Below are 15,005 nucleotides of genomic sequence, written 5' to 3' on the forward strand. Positions count from 1 at the left end.
CTGGAGATCACAAGCACACAGGAAGATCCAAAATTAATTTATATGATCTTATGTTCGGTATGACTGCTTGCAATTCTCATTGCTTTATTCAAAAATCATACTTCCTCTCTTTAAAACAATACACATATAGAAATAACTAAAAAAAAAATATCCTAAATACTCTAGAGGCAATTATATATGGGGTAATAATTAATTGATGATAATGAACACTATTAATAATTTTTTAAGAGCAGTAATTCTGATCATTGTAAACCCACTTGTCATAGATGTACCTCATTAAGTTCTCCTTATGATGATAACTCTAATAATGCTTAAGGTAGCTTTGATGTTCTCAGACCACAGTAATTTATGGCTTGTGAGCATTAGTGCCTTTTCCTAAATGGTTGGAAAGAGGAGTCAGGCTCCTTGATTCATTCAGTAAAATGAAGTGCATCAAATTTGTTGTGAGAGAGATTCTTAGATTTACTTCTACTGAATTCAGTGGGAGAAAAACTGATTGTGGTGAACGATGCAGAGGAGATGTGAGAAAACTTCCTGGAAATAACTTGCAGTAATAAAGAAAATAAAATGGGATCATGAAGTACACCGAACTTTTCTGTTCTAAGTCTATTGCTATCATATCCAGTGTTGCCAGAGATTTGTTATGTCAAATATTTCCTCTGAATCTTTTCTTAAATTACACTGGCAGAGAATAGCATAGTTCATGTTATTAACATTCATGTCATAACTTAGTCATGGTGAATTTACTTGATTTACTCAGATTTTGAGGTTGTATATCTGAATAAAAGAAAATGTTAGATAATCAGTATCCAGTAGGCCCCAGCAGCTCATCCAAAGATTGAACAGGTGTGAAATAGGACCAAGCTTGTTTACAGGATTTTAAGGAAAGGGATGTATAGATTTTAAAAGAAGATTACACATTTTCATTCACCATGGTAAAGAGAATGAATGACTATAAAGATTTAATCCTTGTACAATTTACCAAATAAAACCAAAAATTGTTAAAGAGCAGCTTAGAAGACATACTGTCAAACACATGGTTAAAAACAGTGCTAATGAAATTGCATATGTTTTTGCAAGCCAAAAAGAATTTATTTTGCTTTTCTGTGCACTAACAACTTCATCACTCATTATGGAGATTTAAAACAAGACTGTGGAAGACTCAGGTAATATTCCCAGGTAGCACTAATACCCGTAATGGTCATTTCCTCTATCAAGTGCCCTGGTTATCAACAGAATAGAGCATTTGTTTCATCCAAAACTTGAAATATTCCAATTTACAGTGGAAAAATTACATCAAAACAGTTGAAATGAAAACCATCAGCAGAGACCAAAAGGTACAGCCAAAAAAAGCAGAAAATTATGTGCACCTTTGTGTCTGTGTACAACTAAATTGCCTGTTTTTAAAGCAGAAGTCAGAAGGCACAGTGGGGCAATATCCTGTGTGTTTAAGCCACAGGATCCCAGCTGCAGAAACTTCACTTGAGGAGGATGCTCATGGGCTTCATGGTGCCTGTCACAAAATCATTAGGGTTGGAAGGGACCTCTGGAGACCATCCTGTCCAAACCCCTCCTGCCAAGGCAGGGTCACCTAGAGCAGGTGAGACAGGAACATATCCAGGTGAGTTCTGAATGTCTCCAGAGAAGGAGACTTCACAACCTCTTTGGACAGCTTGTTCCAGTGCTCTGCCACCCTCAGTGCAAAGTTGTTCCTCATGTAGAAGCTCCTTGTTTTAGTTTATGGCCGTTGCTTCTCATCCTGTCACTGGGAACGACTTAAAAGAGTCTGGAACCATCCTCTTAACACCTGCCTTTGAGATATTTATATGCATTAATGAGATCTCCTCTCAGTCTTTAGACTAAACATACCCAGCTCCCACAGCCTCTCCTATGAGAGATGCTTCAGACCCCGAATAATCTTTGTGGCCCTCCACTGGACCCTCTCTAGTGGGTCTTTCTTGTACTGAGTAGCCCAGAACTGGACACAGCACTGCAGATGTGGCCCCACCAGCGCCAAGCAGAGCAGGATCACCTCTCCGGACCTGCTGGCCACACTCTTCTCCTTGGTAGGTCACGGAACCTTTCTCCCCAGGTAACCCCACGACGCCGGCGGCAAGGATTTCTGCGGCCCCGCGTCTGGAAGCGACCCTACGGTGACCACGGCGAGAAGCACCTTGGGGCGCCTTCCTCCAGGCGACCGACCCCACAACACCCAAACTTCACGGCAGGGCAAGCTCCGTGGCCTCGCCTCAGCCCGTCGGCGGGCGGCAGGAGGAGCCCGAGCCCAAGCCCCGATTTGGCGGAGGAGCGCGGAGAGCAGGTGAGCGGGTCGGGGCGTGTGGCCGAGCCCGGGCGCTCTCCAGCCGCAGGGCCGGCCCGGGCAGCTCCGGCCGTGACTCAGAGCGCGGAGAGGGGAGGCGCGGCCGCCTGAGCGAGCGAGCAGCGAGCGAGCGGGAGCTGCTCCGCCGGGCGGAGGCGGGGGCAGCGTGTCCGGCCCAGACCCCTCCTCCCGCCTTCCTCCGCCCGCTCCCTCCTCCCTCCCTCCCTGCGCGGCTCTCCCGGGGACGCGGAGAGGCGCCGCCGGGCCCGGGGCCTGGACCGCACGCGTGCCCGCCCTCTCCCACCGCCGCTCCCATTGCCCGGCCGCGGGCTGGATGTAGCCGGGCGCCCCGCGGGGGCTGCAGCAGCAAGATGGCGGGTAGGCATCGCCCCCCTCCCCCTTCCCGCACACGCCGCCTCCCCGGCGAGGCGCCAGCCCTCCCTCCTCTATCCCCCCTCCTTCTCCTCTCCCCCGCCCCGGCTTCGGCAGCGCTGCCCGCCGCTGTCCGGGCTCGGAGCGCAGGGGCTGCGGGGCTGGTCGCGTCGGGGGGTCGCAGCCCGCGGGCGGGACAGGGTCACGCGTGGCACCGAGGGTCGGCGGGCGCATTGGCACATGGTGCGTGTGTGTGTGTGTCTCCCCCACCGCAGATCTGTCGCTGCTCCAGGAGGACCTGCAGGAGGAGATCGACGGATGTGAGTGGGGACGGGGTGGGGGGGAGCGGCGGGGCGGCTTTCGGGCGAGGAAGTGGTTTCCGCGGGGGAGCGCCCAGGGTGCATTGTGGGAGGCGGCGGGGAGGAGGAGGAGGAGGAGGAAGCCATGGCCATGCTCCGCGCTTCCCGGTGTCCATGACCCGGTCCCGGTCGCGCGTGGGGCTGCGCCGGGCGGTCCCGCGGGGTGCGTTGGGCGGCGGGCGGGGCGGGGGCGCCGTTAGCGGCCGCCCCGGTGGGAGCGAGGGAGGGAGGGAAGGAGGGATGGAAGCAGGGGAGGCTCTGCCTGAGGGGCGGCGTTCCCTCATGGCCCGGGCACGGCGGGGCGCCGGCGGGGAGGAGCAGGAGGAGGCTAAGGCTGCTACATCTGCAGCAGCATGTGGGTTGCTCGTTCCTTTTATATCTCTGTATTTTGTACATAATTTTTGTGTCGCCAATCCTGCCCCCCTCCACCCCTCCCATCAGGCGCTGCCTTCCTTGTGAAGGCTCTGGAGCACATGTCCAGTGAGGAGTGGGTGTGGGAGCTGGGGATGCTTAGTCTGGAGAAAAGAGGCTCAAGGAGGGAGCTTACTGCTCTTTACAGCTACCTGAAAGGAGGTTGTGGCCGGGAGGGGGTCGGTCTCTTCTCCCAGGCAAGCAGGGACAGCAAGGAAGACATGGCCTCAGGCTGCGCCAGGGGAGATTCAGGTTGAACACCAGGAGGGATTTGTTCTCAGAAGGGGTGATTAGATATTGGAATTGACTGCCCCAGGAGGTGGTGGAGTCACTCACTGTCCCCGGAGGTGTTTCAGGAGAGTGGAGGTGGCACTCAGTGGCATGGTCCAGTTGACAAGGTGATGTTTGGTCACAGGTTGGACACGACGATCTCATAAGCCTTTTCACACCCAATTGATTCTGTGAGTCCTGACCCCTCTGGAGAGATCTGTGGAGAAGAGTTAATGTCAGGGTGCAGAGTAGCAGAATTGTGGCTGGGGTGGTGCAAAAATTACAAACTTAGGGTGAGAAGCCTTAGCATGGCAGACTAAAATGTTACTCAGGTGTGGAGGTGTCTGTTGATCGTATCGATGTTGAGGGAGCTTCTTGGAAGCAGAAGAGGGTGATTTTTGGGAGGAAAGTGAAAATGGAAGTAGAGGCAGGTGCCTGCTGTGGGTGTGCAGACCCCCTGGTTGCTGCCTGAAGGTGCTTTGTCTGCCCTGCAGTCTGCAGGGCATCCCCTCACCAGAGATGGAGTATAGGAGAAAATCCTCGTGTTTTGTGGCTTTCATTTTTAGAGGAGAGCTATTTAAACTTTTCAGGATTTAACTGATACGACTTCTTTTTCACTTTTGTCAGCTGACATTTAGAAGGCTCCTATTGTGCTTTGCCTTGCACAAAGAGAGAGCCTTTCCCTCAGGCTTTTTTTTTTTTTTTTTTTTAATTCCGCATGATAAGTTGCTGTTTGAAAACTGTGATTACAGAGGACTTTTTCCAAAGGGACACACTTAAAAAAGAAATAAAGTGCATTCTTACTTTTCCACTTAGATTATGGTTTTAGCTGACTGGAAGACAGGAATTGAAGTTATCTGTAGTCATTGAAGGGGTGACTGAAGCTGTGGGTTCCTGGTGCTGGTCTTACGGTCTTTAGAAATGAAAAAAAAAATATGCTTGGAGATATGACTCAGTCCAGATGAGAGCATCCTGAAGGCAGAAGCTATAGAAATATAAAGATTTGAAACCTCATTAAAAATTACTGAGGTTTTGATGGAAGTAGATAAAAGCAAATGTCTCAGTACATATGCATGGTATTTTAAGAGAAAAAAACAGGAATCTGTATGAATCAGTATGTGCTGTCTGGATGTAGTTCAGTCACACAGTGGCTTTTATAGTTCTAAATTGTACATGATTTTGGTTTTGGATGGTGTCTGTGAGCCAAAGAAAAATAGTACAGATCAAGGAGACTGAAATACTGTTTCTTGTGCAGTATTATTTGAAATAGTTGTGTTTTGTACCCAAAAACTGTTTCACACAGTTATGAAAATGTTTCCAATTGATTGGTTTCACATATGAAACAGACAGTTAAATTAAGACGGAAAGTTGCAGCTCCTGCCTGAACCGCACCCTACAGTATCTCTATGTTGTAAATATTTCAAATGTTTGCAGCTCTTTCAAGTAACAGAGTTAGACACTGGTTTAGAGGTGTATTACTGGAGTAGTAGAATGCAATAGTGATAAAACTGGAAGTGCTGGCAGTTTTTATGCCTGTGTGATTCTGCCAGCTGCATTCTTGCTATTAAGTGTGTTGAGTTATATTTAAGGACAAGTAAGAGAGAACTATTTGCAGGCATACCGGTGTTCCTGGTCATATAATTTAGGAGGAGGAATTAGATAAATATAAAATGATTGATTGACTGGCTCGTTTGAAAAGTGAACTATGTTTTCAATAAATTTTTGGGCTTTCAACTGATCTGATATCAAGCAATAACAAGACATCTTTGCGGGTTAAGACCAGATGCATGTTTCAAGCTCTGGATTGGACATCTAAAGCTGAGTCTCTGTGCATATGGCTCAGGACATTTCACTAGATTAGGTATTCATCTGTAGCTCATCAGTGAGCCTAGGTTTGAGTCTGAATAATGAATTTTTTTGTTGTTGTTATATTGTTTGTTTTGCTTTTTTCCCTTCGGGTGATGAGAATTCCCAGTGTGATTCAGTGTTTCCTCCTAAAGAAGGAATCATTAAGGTGACTTAAGAGATACCTTTTGTTGGTCACGTTCTAAAGCAATAGGAGAAAATCCTGGAGCTGAGCAAACAACCATGCACAATTCCTGCTGAAAGTAATGAACCAAGCATCTGTGCAGCTTTTAGATAGGCAGAGTGAAGAACAGCTGTTTTATGATCTTTGTCTTTTAAGGTTTCTATAGTCAAGTGTTTTACTGGAAAGTTGGAGTTCAATCAACCACTTGTACAGCTGTACAATTTGTTCTTCTCCTCATTTGTTATGTCAATTTGTTGAATGCTAATTAACCTGAAAACATAATTTTACAGAAGAGTAAAATACTCTATCTTCGGAGGACTGTTTTAATAGCAGCTTGTGAAACAAAGTTTACCTTTTCTCTGAAGAAAACTTGATAAATATTTAGGTTAATGACACATTTCTAGATTTCAGCAGAGAGCAGTAAATCAGCTGTTGGAGTAGTGGAGACCTTCAGAATATATTCTGTGGAAGGCATCTATTAAAAAAAAAAAACAAAACCAGACTTCCTTTTGTTGATTTGTTTAAGAGGTCAGAGATTAAACAAGAGCTTTTATAAGAAAGGCTTTCAGAGAGTGGTTGATAAACCAGCTGGATTGACTTTTAAATAATTAATTTCAGCTTTGGTTTGCATTTCTATTTTGAAAGCTTCATATTATTTTTCTGCTCTTGGTTGCTTGGTAACCACTGGAAAGCTCTGATATTTTTTTTCTTGAGGTAAATGCATACTTTGCACCTGGTACATTAAACAGATGATTGCTTTAAGTAGTTACATAGCTTGCAAATGGCATTTAAGTATTTTGATTTTAGCTGATATTTCACTTCTGTAGACATAGCTCCTGATGTCAAAGGCTGTCACAATAATTGAGGAAATTCTGGTTCTTCCAGAATTCTTTAGCCAATAGCTTTTGCTTATTTGCTTGTTTGAAGTAAAAGGAAAAATAACCCAAAACCAAGATGGTGACTGTACCCTGGCTAAACGTACAAAAAGGGTATAAAAGAAAAATTAATTCCTAGATGTCAGTTCTTCTAAGGAAAGACAACTTAATTGACTCTAACCCCCCCAAAAAAAGGAATATAAAACTGCATTTAATTTATGTGAAGATAAATCTAAGAAGAATCCTTGTGTGATATTATCCATTAAAGAAAAAAAAAGAAAAAAGGCACCGCACTCTAAAGAAATTAGGGTGAAAATTAAAAAATTCAAAGTGGAAGCCTGAAGAAGTATCTTTATCCCACTACTTGGATTGTTGGCTTCCTTGCTCTTCTGTCTGAAATCTTGCACAGTATGCGAAATGTCAGGGAAAATCTGGCTTTTATTCAAATCTTTTGTTTTGTGCATGCAAAATCAAAATAGTGTAGTATAACTGTCTAAGATAAGTATAGAACAGAAAAGAAAATAGGCAGCAAAAATGGTTGAAAAGCAAACGTGGGCTTGTTGAAAAGAAAGTGTTCTTTATGACTCTTGCCAGACAGTTTGTGTTCCCCCCTCCCCTGGCTGTTTCTGGAGGCTGAACTGATCAGTACAGATAGATGAAATGAAACGTACCATGATGATGACGTCTTTGAGTCTGACCATTGATGTGTGCAGGATGTGCGCTCTGAAAAATAGAGCCATCTGCAATTAGAATTCAGATTTGGAAAGGGAATAGCTTTATTCAACTAACTATTTTAATTGTGGTTTAAATCAGGAGAGAAAAGAAATTTTCATCTGATAACTGGTTTTAATATTGCTTTACATTTGTTTTTGGAAAAAGCCTTTGTTAGTGATAGCTGCATTTGCATGCAACGTCAGGACTTCTGGTAGTTGCAAGTATATGAGCATGCTTTGGTGGTTATGTAGCTTACTCAGATTTTGAAACTTTACCTTTTTGCCATGCTGACAATGGTGAATTTCCTTTTTCTGTACAATTAGTTTCCAGATGTTTTAACTAAAAATGCAGAAAATTGAGTTTTAGTATCTACACATTATTTAGACAGTTCTAGTTTATAACTGTTAAATGAATTTTTACATACACATGCCTGTGTTTAAACTTGATTCCTTTAACACAAGTGCTTAATGGTAAGATAGATTTAAAATTCAGCAATAAGGTAGTTTTTACAATTGGCAAATCTAATGTTACTGTTTGGATTTTACTAGTGGATGAAACAGTTCTAAAAACTGAGAACATAGTAGTGATGATCCAACATAGCTCTATTTTTATTATTGAGTTCTTTTCCATTGAGTAAAAGGGAGGACAGGTTTTCCTAGCCTCTCCTCCCAGCAGGCTTCTCAGTGAGTGAAACACTTATTTAGCTGAGTTGAAGAAAATTCTCTTTGTGCATCTGCAAATGTCAAAAGCTGTTTTATCATTGATGCTATGTTCTTTTTCCAGGTGATGAGCAAATCTTCTGGCATTAGCAGTGAGCTTGTGTTGGTTGAATGCTTTTAATTAAATTATTCCCTCAGACTTTGAGTAGTGCACAAGTCTCTTTCCAAATGGAAGCTAATTTAAATTTAATTTTTTTAACCTTTTTTAATTATAGTTTAAGTCAAAAATTTTTTTTTTTTCTTTTATGTTGTTTTGTTTTTATAAAATCAGTCTGTATTTCCCTGTGGTGTCAAATCACAGTCACAGCTGGATGCTGTGTTGTAGTTTTTATTCTCTGGCAGTGAATTATGCTGGCATAACATGTGTTGAGTATGTTAAAATTCACCTTCCCTTTTCCACAGCTGCACGTAGTAATATCAGAAGCTTTTGCACTGTGGTTTCTTTGTTCCTTCACCACAGAATAAGAATTAACAGATTTTGTTATGCTGGTAGTTGTTTTGTATAGGCTGCACATTGTGTCACTTTTTAGACTTAATTCCAGCTGTGAGTATAGCTAAATTTCTAACATCATGTTCAAATGCCCTGTTGCAGTACTGACCTTTTGGTCCTATCAGAGTCTGAGCTCTGGTGAAAGAGTGCTGAGATAGTTTGAGTTATTGGGTTGGCATTTCAGCATTGCATAAAAGTAATAACAGGAATTAATGGCAGACTTTCTGTAGTGATTGGAATCAGTTCTCTGGTGTGACTGAGATTCTGCTCCTTTGGGAATCCAATAACCGTTCCTTAATGCTAATGAGGCACACGTGTTAAGTCTGTTGTTTTCCCTGGAGATCAGGGTTTAATTCTCCCAACACTTCAGTTCATTTCTATGTCTTTTAATGTGGTGATTGACCCTCACAGAAACTGGGAGACTCAGGTGGATGGCTGTGTCCCCATGGAATTCTGGTGTTAGTGGTCTCAGGTGGGTAATGGTTAGTCTCTTTCTCTGACAACCTCTTAGGATCCTACAGAAAAGAAGATGATGTGAGGAAGGGATTGTGCTTGATTTGATGTAGGCTAATGAACATTTCTAATGCAGCTGCACATTTTTTCTCCATTACACCTAGTAGAGAACTGAAGAAGAAATAATTTTCTAGGCTTTCAGCTTTCCAAGGCCACAGCATCACTTCTGATGTGGGAATGTGCTCACCAGCCTCCTTTCATTGTCCCATCTCTGGCAAGGATTCTCAATTAAGGTTGCCAGATATCTTTTTTTTTTTTTTTTTTTTTCCCTGTCTCATGGTTTATCTTATAGGGCTTTGGGTATTCACCTCCTCTCTTTCTCTCCCACTTGCAGCTGAAAAACAGAGGGAATGAAAGAGTCACGAATGAGCTGGGAATGTTCAAAATCCTAGGCTTAAGATAGTGAAACCTTGGTGCTTGCAGTTATTTCTGACTGCTGACCTATTGTGGAGGTGGCAGACTGCAGCGTGTTGAAGATAAAATGCTTTTCTTTCCTGTGTGTGTGCCTTTTGCTGCTAAGACTTTCCCTCTGTGTGGGCAGGAAGTTTTCATTGCAAGAGTTATAACATGAACAGGACTGGATGAAAGGATCCTTCTGCTTTGAGAGCTGGAGGAACAGTTCTCTCTTTGGAAGAGTGAGGCAGGGACAGCTGCCCCTAAAAGTTGCCAGAATATCAGGGCTCCTCTGTCTGCTTTAGAAGGTACAGTATAAGAGAAACTAATGTGGTTGTTCCTTGGTCTGAGAGGGATGCTGCAGTTCTTTCTGGCAGTAGGGTGTTAAAACCCTACCGGATAGGTTGAAAAATTGTCAAAGGGTGTTTGTTTGCAACAGTGGAACAATGGCACTGACAGTTGAGACCACTGGTTTGGTGGGTTTTTCATGCTGTTTTTAAGGTAAAATAGAGAGACAATTAGTACCATAAAGAGGCATTATTCTCTGTACAGAGTCTGGAAAAGCCAAATAGGTTAATGTATAAAATGGACATGGTATGTGAGTGATTTTGCAGACCGTTGAAGCATTTTTTTCTGATAAACAGATCTACTTAGGGAATTTTTCTTGTGGTGTAGCCAAATGCCTGAACAGTTCCCAAATACTTGAATGGAGGACCTTTTCCTTCCTCTCTAGGCTACAGGAGGAACAGCTTGATTAGTCTGTAGGGACGTTTGCTTGTGCAAATAATGTAAACATTAGGTTGCATTGAAATGAACACCCATGACTGTTCTTACTTTTTCCAGGAGTGAATCCACAGCATTCTCTTCTGCTCAACTTTCTCCCACAGACCAGTTTTATACTTTATACTGAGCACAGACAGGAAGTGTGTGGAGAGTTGCAGCAAGAATTTCTCTGTATACCCAGAAAACACAGAGGTTTATCCCAACATGAGTTTTGAAAGCTGTCAAGCAGCATGTCAAGAGCATTTTCTGGGATTTAGGCAGAGAAGAGGAAAAGTGCAGTTAGGAAGTTGAAAGGGAATTACATTGCAAAGCTATGTTTCATAGCTTATGGATGTACTGTAGTTTTAGAGCTTGCCTTCTCTGCAGTGTTTAGCCTAAGTAAGTGTATTTTAAATTACTGTGATGATGCTGTCGAAGTACTGCACAGTGGAACAGCACTTCATAGCTGATGTATCATAACTCATGGTGTCACATCAAGCACTGCAAAGCTTGCACAAGTCCTTAGAGTGTTTGAGCTTCAGCCGCTTGCTTCACATCTCTCTTCCTTCTAGTTAGTCCAGTGTTTGGTGTTTTTGTGTGTACTAAATACCCAGTTGTGTGGCAGAATTTGAGCATGGCCCCAGGCACATTGAATGCACGTGTCCTGTTGTAGGACCAGAGAGAACATGTTGGCTGAAGATGGAAATAGGATTTTCCCCCCAGTGCTACAAAATTCTCAGTCAGTCATGCAGTCAGTTAAAAATCCCATGAACAGCAATACTCTGCAGAGAGAAAAGGGATACCTTTCTTTGGCAGTAATGACCTTGTAGAGGAGAAAAAAGTGCCTTAGAGGAACTTCTACTTGCAGAAGCTGGTTTTTGCTTCACTCCAACTTCATTCCACAATTCTTAAGTACATGCAGTTGTTTGGTAGGAGTAGAAGACAGGGACTTAAATAGCAGGGAACTTGAGTGCCTTGGTGATGGGCGTGACATGCTCCCTACAGGAAATAGGCAGACTGAATATAAACTGTTGATTGTTTTAACTGGTAGCTTGGATATCCTTCTCTTTGTTTCAGTTTCCTCTGGAGCAGCGTTTGTGGCAGGTCAAACTGTTAACCGGTAGAAGGTACATTCAGCTGTTGTGCTAATAAATGACTAGTGAGCAATATGAGATAGAACTATTCCTTTTTTTTCCAGAGCAAATCAGGATTTTCAATGCTGCTTGCATATGCCTGAAGGAAACAAACGTGTGTAGCTGCACCTCTTTTCCTTGCTTAAGGAATTTTACATTGCCCCTTGTTTCCTCTGATGCTTGATGAGAAATGCAACTCCTGTGGCAGCTTGATAGCTGTCTTTTTATGAAGGTCTTTACTAAATGAAAATATGCTCATAGCCTGTTACATTTAGGCTACTGGGTCTTTGAAATTTGCTGTGCCATGCTTGCATCAGTTCTGTGTGTAAACAGCTGCTGATTTTTTGATTCCTGTGTATTTCATCTGATACGTACTCCCTGTCCCTTGCCCCCAAAAACTTTACTGAAGCTTTATTTCAAAGGATTTTCTTTGTCCGCTTCGAGCTGTTAGCAAGGTCTGCTGCCATAGTGCTACATGGGGGCTAGTATGGTAATTGCATCAGAGCTGCTTTGCATTTTACCTTTCTTATCTTCTTCCTTGCTCCTGCTTTTCTACTCCTTCTGCCCCACCCCCAATCCCAGTCCCACCAAACTTGGAATTCAGACAACAAAGTCTGTGTATACAGGTGTGATAACTTCACATTTGTAAGAGGCTCAAGTCCGATGGTGCTCCACGGTTTGAAGGGCTAATGAATTAGAAATAGTTATATATAGAAATGAATGTGTTTGCAATATTGAAGGGCTATACTTATTGAATATTGAAGAGGATTCTACTTGTGCTCTGCAGAAGTCTGAATCTAAGGTGAATGTATTCTTTTCTAGCATGGAGGGCAGTAATTTAGAACAAAACCTGCTACTGTTATTTTGTGGTCATGATATCAAATGTCTGGACCCATAAGATTACAATTCTTGCTTTACAGTTAAGCAGAAAAATTACTTGCCTGAACAGCAGAACAGGACTTGGTTCTGCATATAAGTGCTGTATTATCTTGAATATCCATATGTTGACAATTGATGTAGAGTGTAATAAGTAGCTTATGCTAAAATTGAATGAAAATTAGTCCATTTTAGTAGATGTATCTGCCATATAGATTTTGCAGTAGGTCTTGAGGACTCTGGGGATGCAGGAGATAAAATGAGAGAACTGTTAGGATTAGCTGGAAGTCTCAAATCCTTAAAGCTGTTTGTTGTTCAGCTTTCAGAATTGAATTGCTTATTTTTTTAAAATACACTTCTTGTCACTGAGTTTCTATGCCAAAACAAAGAAGAATGATTCTGCTCTGGCGCTCATAGCAAATACAGGAGAACAAAAAGAATACATATAGGCCTTGTTACTGAACAGTCTATGGCAAAGAATTGTTCCTGCATTATTAAATAAGAAAAAATAGTTATTTTTTTTCAAATGTGATTTTGTGTGCGTCTTTGTAAAAGATTCCGTATGAGAGACCTTTGTGAAGGATTCTATGAGGATGAGATATGTAGTAGAAAAACCAACTGCCTTGAAAATTGGCCTAGAGGCTGTGGTTTTGTAGGGAACAGAGTTTTAAATGGACCTCTGTTTTGTTGTTGTATGCTCAGCCAAGCTTGGCAGTGGTTGACTAAGCACCTCTGCACATAGTCTGCCTCAGCAAGACTGCTGTATAGTTCATGTTAGTTAATAACTGTGTCAAGTTATTGTTGTATCCTTGCCATAAAACAGAGGAGACCTTCAGGGAAACAGGAGAGCTTGAAGCAGGGAATGTTAATATATATTTTCACACAGTACAGTATGGACCAGATGCAAGATAGATAGACAAGCTTGAACAACTTCTCAAAAACACTCAAACAAATGTTTTGACAGGAAAATGAAGGTACACAGAGAAGTCACTTGGCTTCTGTAGTACATCAGGTTAATGACAGTCAGACTTGGAAGCAAAAGGCAGTGTTATGTGTTGTCTTATGTGATGCTTCCTTGTGTTTGGCAGTCATTGTGTAGAGTTTTGAAGAGAAACTTGCAAACTTTGTCTGGATAAATGATGAATGTATTAATTTTGTTCTACTTTGGTGCTTGAATATACAGAAATAGAAGCACGGTGATTGCTTTTGACATCACTGTGCAATTGCTGTTTCTTCTCCTGACACCACTAGTGACTTCAAACTCCTGGGATAGTGTGTTCTTATGGAGACTCCTGTTTTGTCTAGCTCTACTTCTGCATGCTGGTGTGAATATGTAGGACCAGATTAGAAGGTAGTTAAGGCTCTGCACTTGCATTAGTTTTCAGTGGTGTCTTGTAGTTTATCTGCTTTCTGTGGATTTGAAAAAGTGGAGAAAAATAAGAAAATTGACCCATAGTTTTTCTGCAGTAGATAAGTAATATATGGTCCTATTGCCTGTTCTGTGTTCTGAAGCAGGAAGAAATTTGTGTGTTCTTCATTTGAATTAGCCAAAATTTGTACTGGTTTTGACTGGCATAGAGTTAAATTTCTCCGTAATACCATGTATGGGACAATGTTTTGGATTTCTGCTCATACTAGTGTTGATAAATCACTGATATGTTAGTTACTGTTGAAGACAGGGCTTAAGCACTAACAGGACCTTTTCTGTTCCTCATGGCGCTCTCCCAGTGAATAGGTTGGAAATATGCAAAGTATTCCTGTATAAGCTACTCTGAAGAACTTTAACTCCATCCCAGCCAAAACCAGTACACTTGTGTTGTTTAAGAGTGTGTTTTGCATTTGTAAAATTTACAGATGTCCTGTGGTACTTAATCAATGCTCAAAGTTGGGTAGAAAGCAGAGTAGGGCTGAAGAGGCAATACTCAATTAACAGCCTTTTTGGTATAATGTGGAGGGAATAGCAGAGTGACTTGGTTTATTGAATAATGCAAAGTATGTCCTTTATGCATTTTAGGTGAGAGGTGGTTAGATGTTGGTGATTTGTGTTTGTGGCAAGTGGAAGACAAACATCCACTTGAGGGGCTTTGTTGGAATGGGAGATCTTTGTTAGAATGGACTGTCTATTTTGACTTGGATAGGTGTCATGGAAGTGAAAATGAATATGTAACATAACTGTAACAGCACTTTACTAGAACTATAAACTGTTCATGTGCTGACTGGTTTATTTTTACCACCCTTTTCTTCCCTGTATTATAGTTGTGTTAATCAAGATGCTGTCATTTGAATGATCTCTTCCGTGACTACGAGCTGAGATGCTGGAATTAGTTAAATAGTAATTGTTGCTTGGTAGCAGAGACACATCAAGCTCAATGCAGTGCTAAGCCTAATTTTACAATTCATAAACTCAGCAGAGCCAAGTCCACACAACTCAATGTTTGAACTAGTAGGAGACATCAAACAGATAAATTGTGAGCAGATGCTCATATTTTTAACATTGGTATTTACATCTGAGTGGATTTAGCAGTTGGGTTGACTTAACTGGTTTCATGAGGCAAAAATTGTAGAAAAGTAAGTGTAGAGGGTACAAGGAGGAACATAGAACAAAGCTGAGGTTGAGAAGAGAGAAATGGAGTGAGTAAAATTGGTGGTGCATGTAATGGTCAGCATTTTATTTTTTTGTATTCTTGAGTTTGATAGCTAAATAATTAATTGTCAGCAGTGTAGTTATTTTTATGTTGGCATTTTGACATCATTTCTTCAATTTATGTT

At 42.0% G+C, this 15,005-nt stretch overlaps 1 protein-coding gene across 4 annotated transcripts in view; it reads left to right on the top strand.

The window, feature by feature from the left end:
- Nucleotides 1-2,164: 2,164 nt before the first annotated feature.
- The window catches only part of PPP4R1 (protein phosphatase 4 regulatory subunit 1), a 64,495-nt gene continuing 51,654 nt past the window's right edge, over nucleotides 2,165-15,005 (top strand). For 2 of the 4 annotated variants that reach the window (XM_015618570.2, XM_015618567.3), the window contains exons 1-2: nucleotides 2,165-2,698; nucleotides 2,968-3,012. In XM_015618570.2, coding sequence (XP_015474056.1) covers nucleotides 2,692-2,698; nucleotides 2,968-3,012 — 52 coding nt within the window. In that variant the 5' untranslated portion in view covers nucleotides 2,165-2,691. Of the gene's footprint in view, nucleotides 2,699-2,967; nucleotides 3,013-3,125; nucleotides 3,215-15,005 lie in introns of those variants that run through there. The other 2 variants (XM_015618566.3, XM_015618569.3) reach the window with 2 other exon arrangements.

Source organism: Parus major, chromosome 2, assembly GCF_001522545.3.
Source record: "Parus major isolate Abel chromosome 2, Parus_major1.1, whole genome shotgun sequence".
NCBI classification, from domain to species: domain Eukaryota; kingdom Metazoa; phylum Chordata; class Aves; order Passeriformes; family Paridae; genus Parus; species Parus major.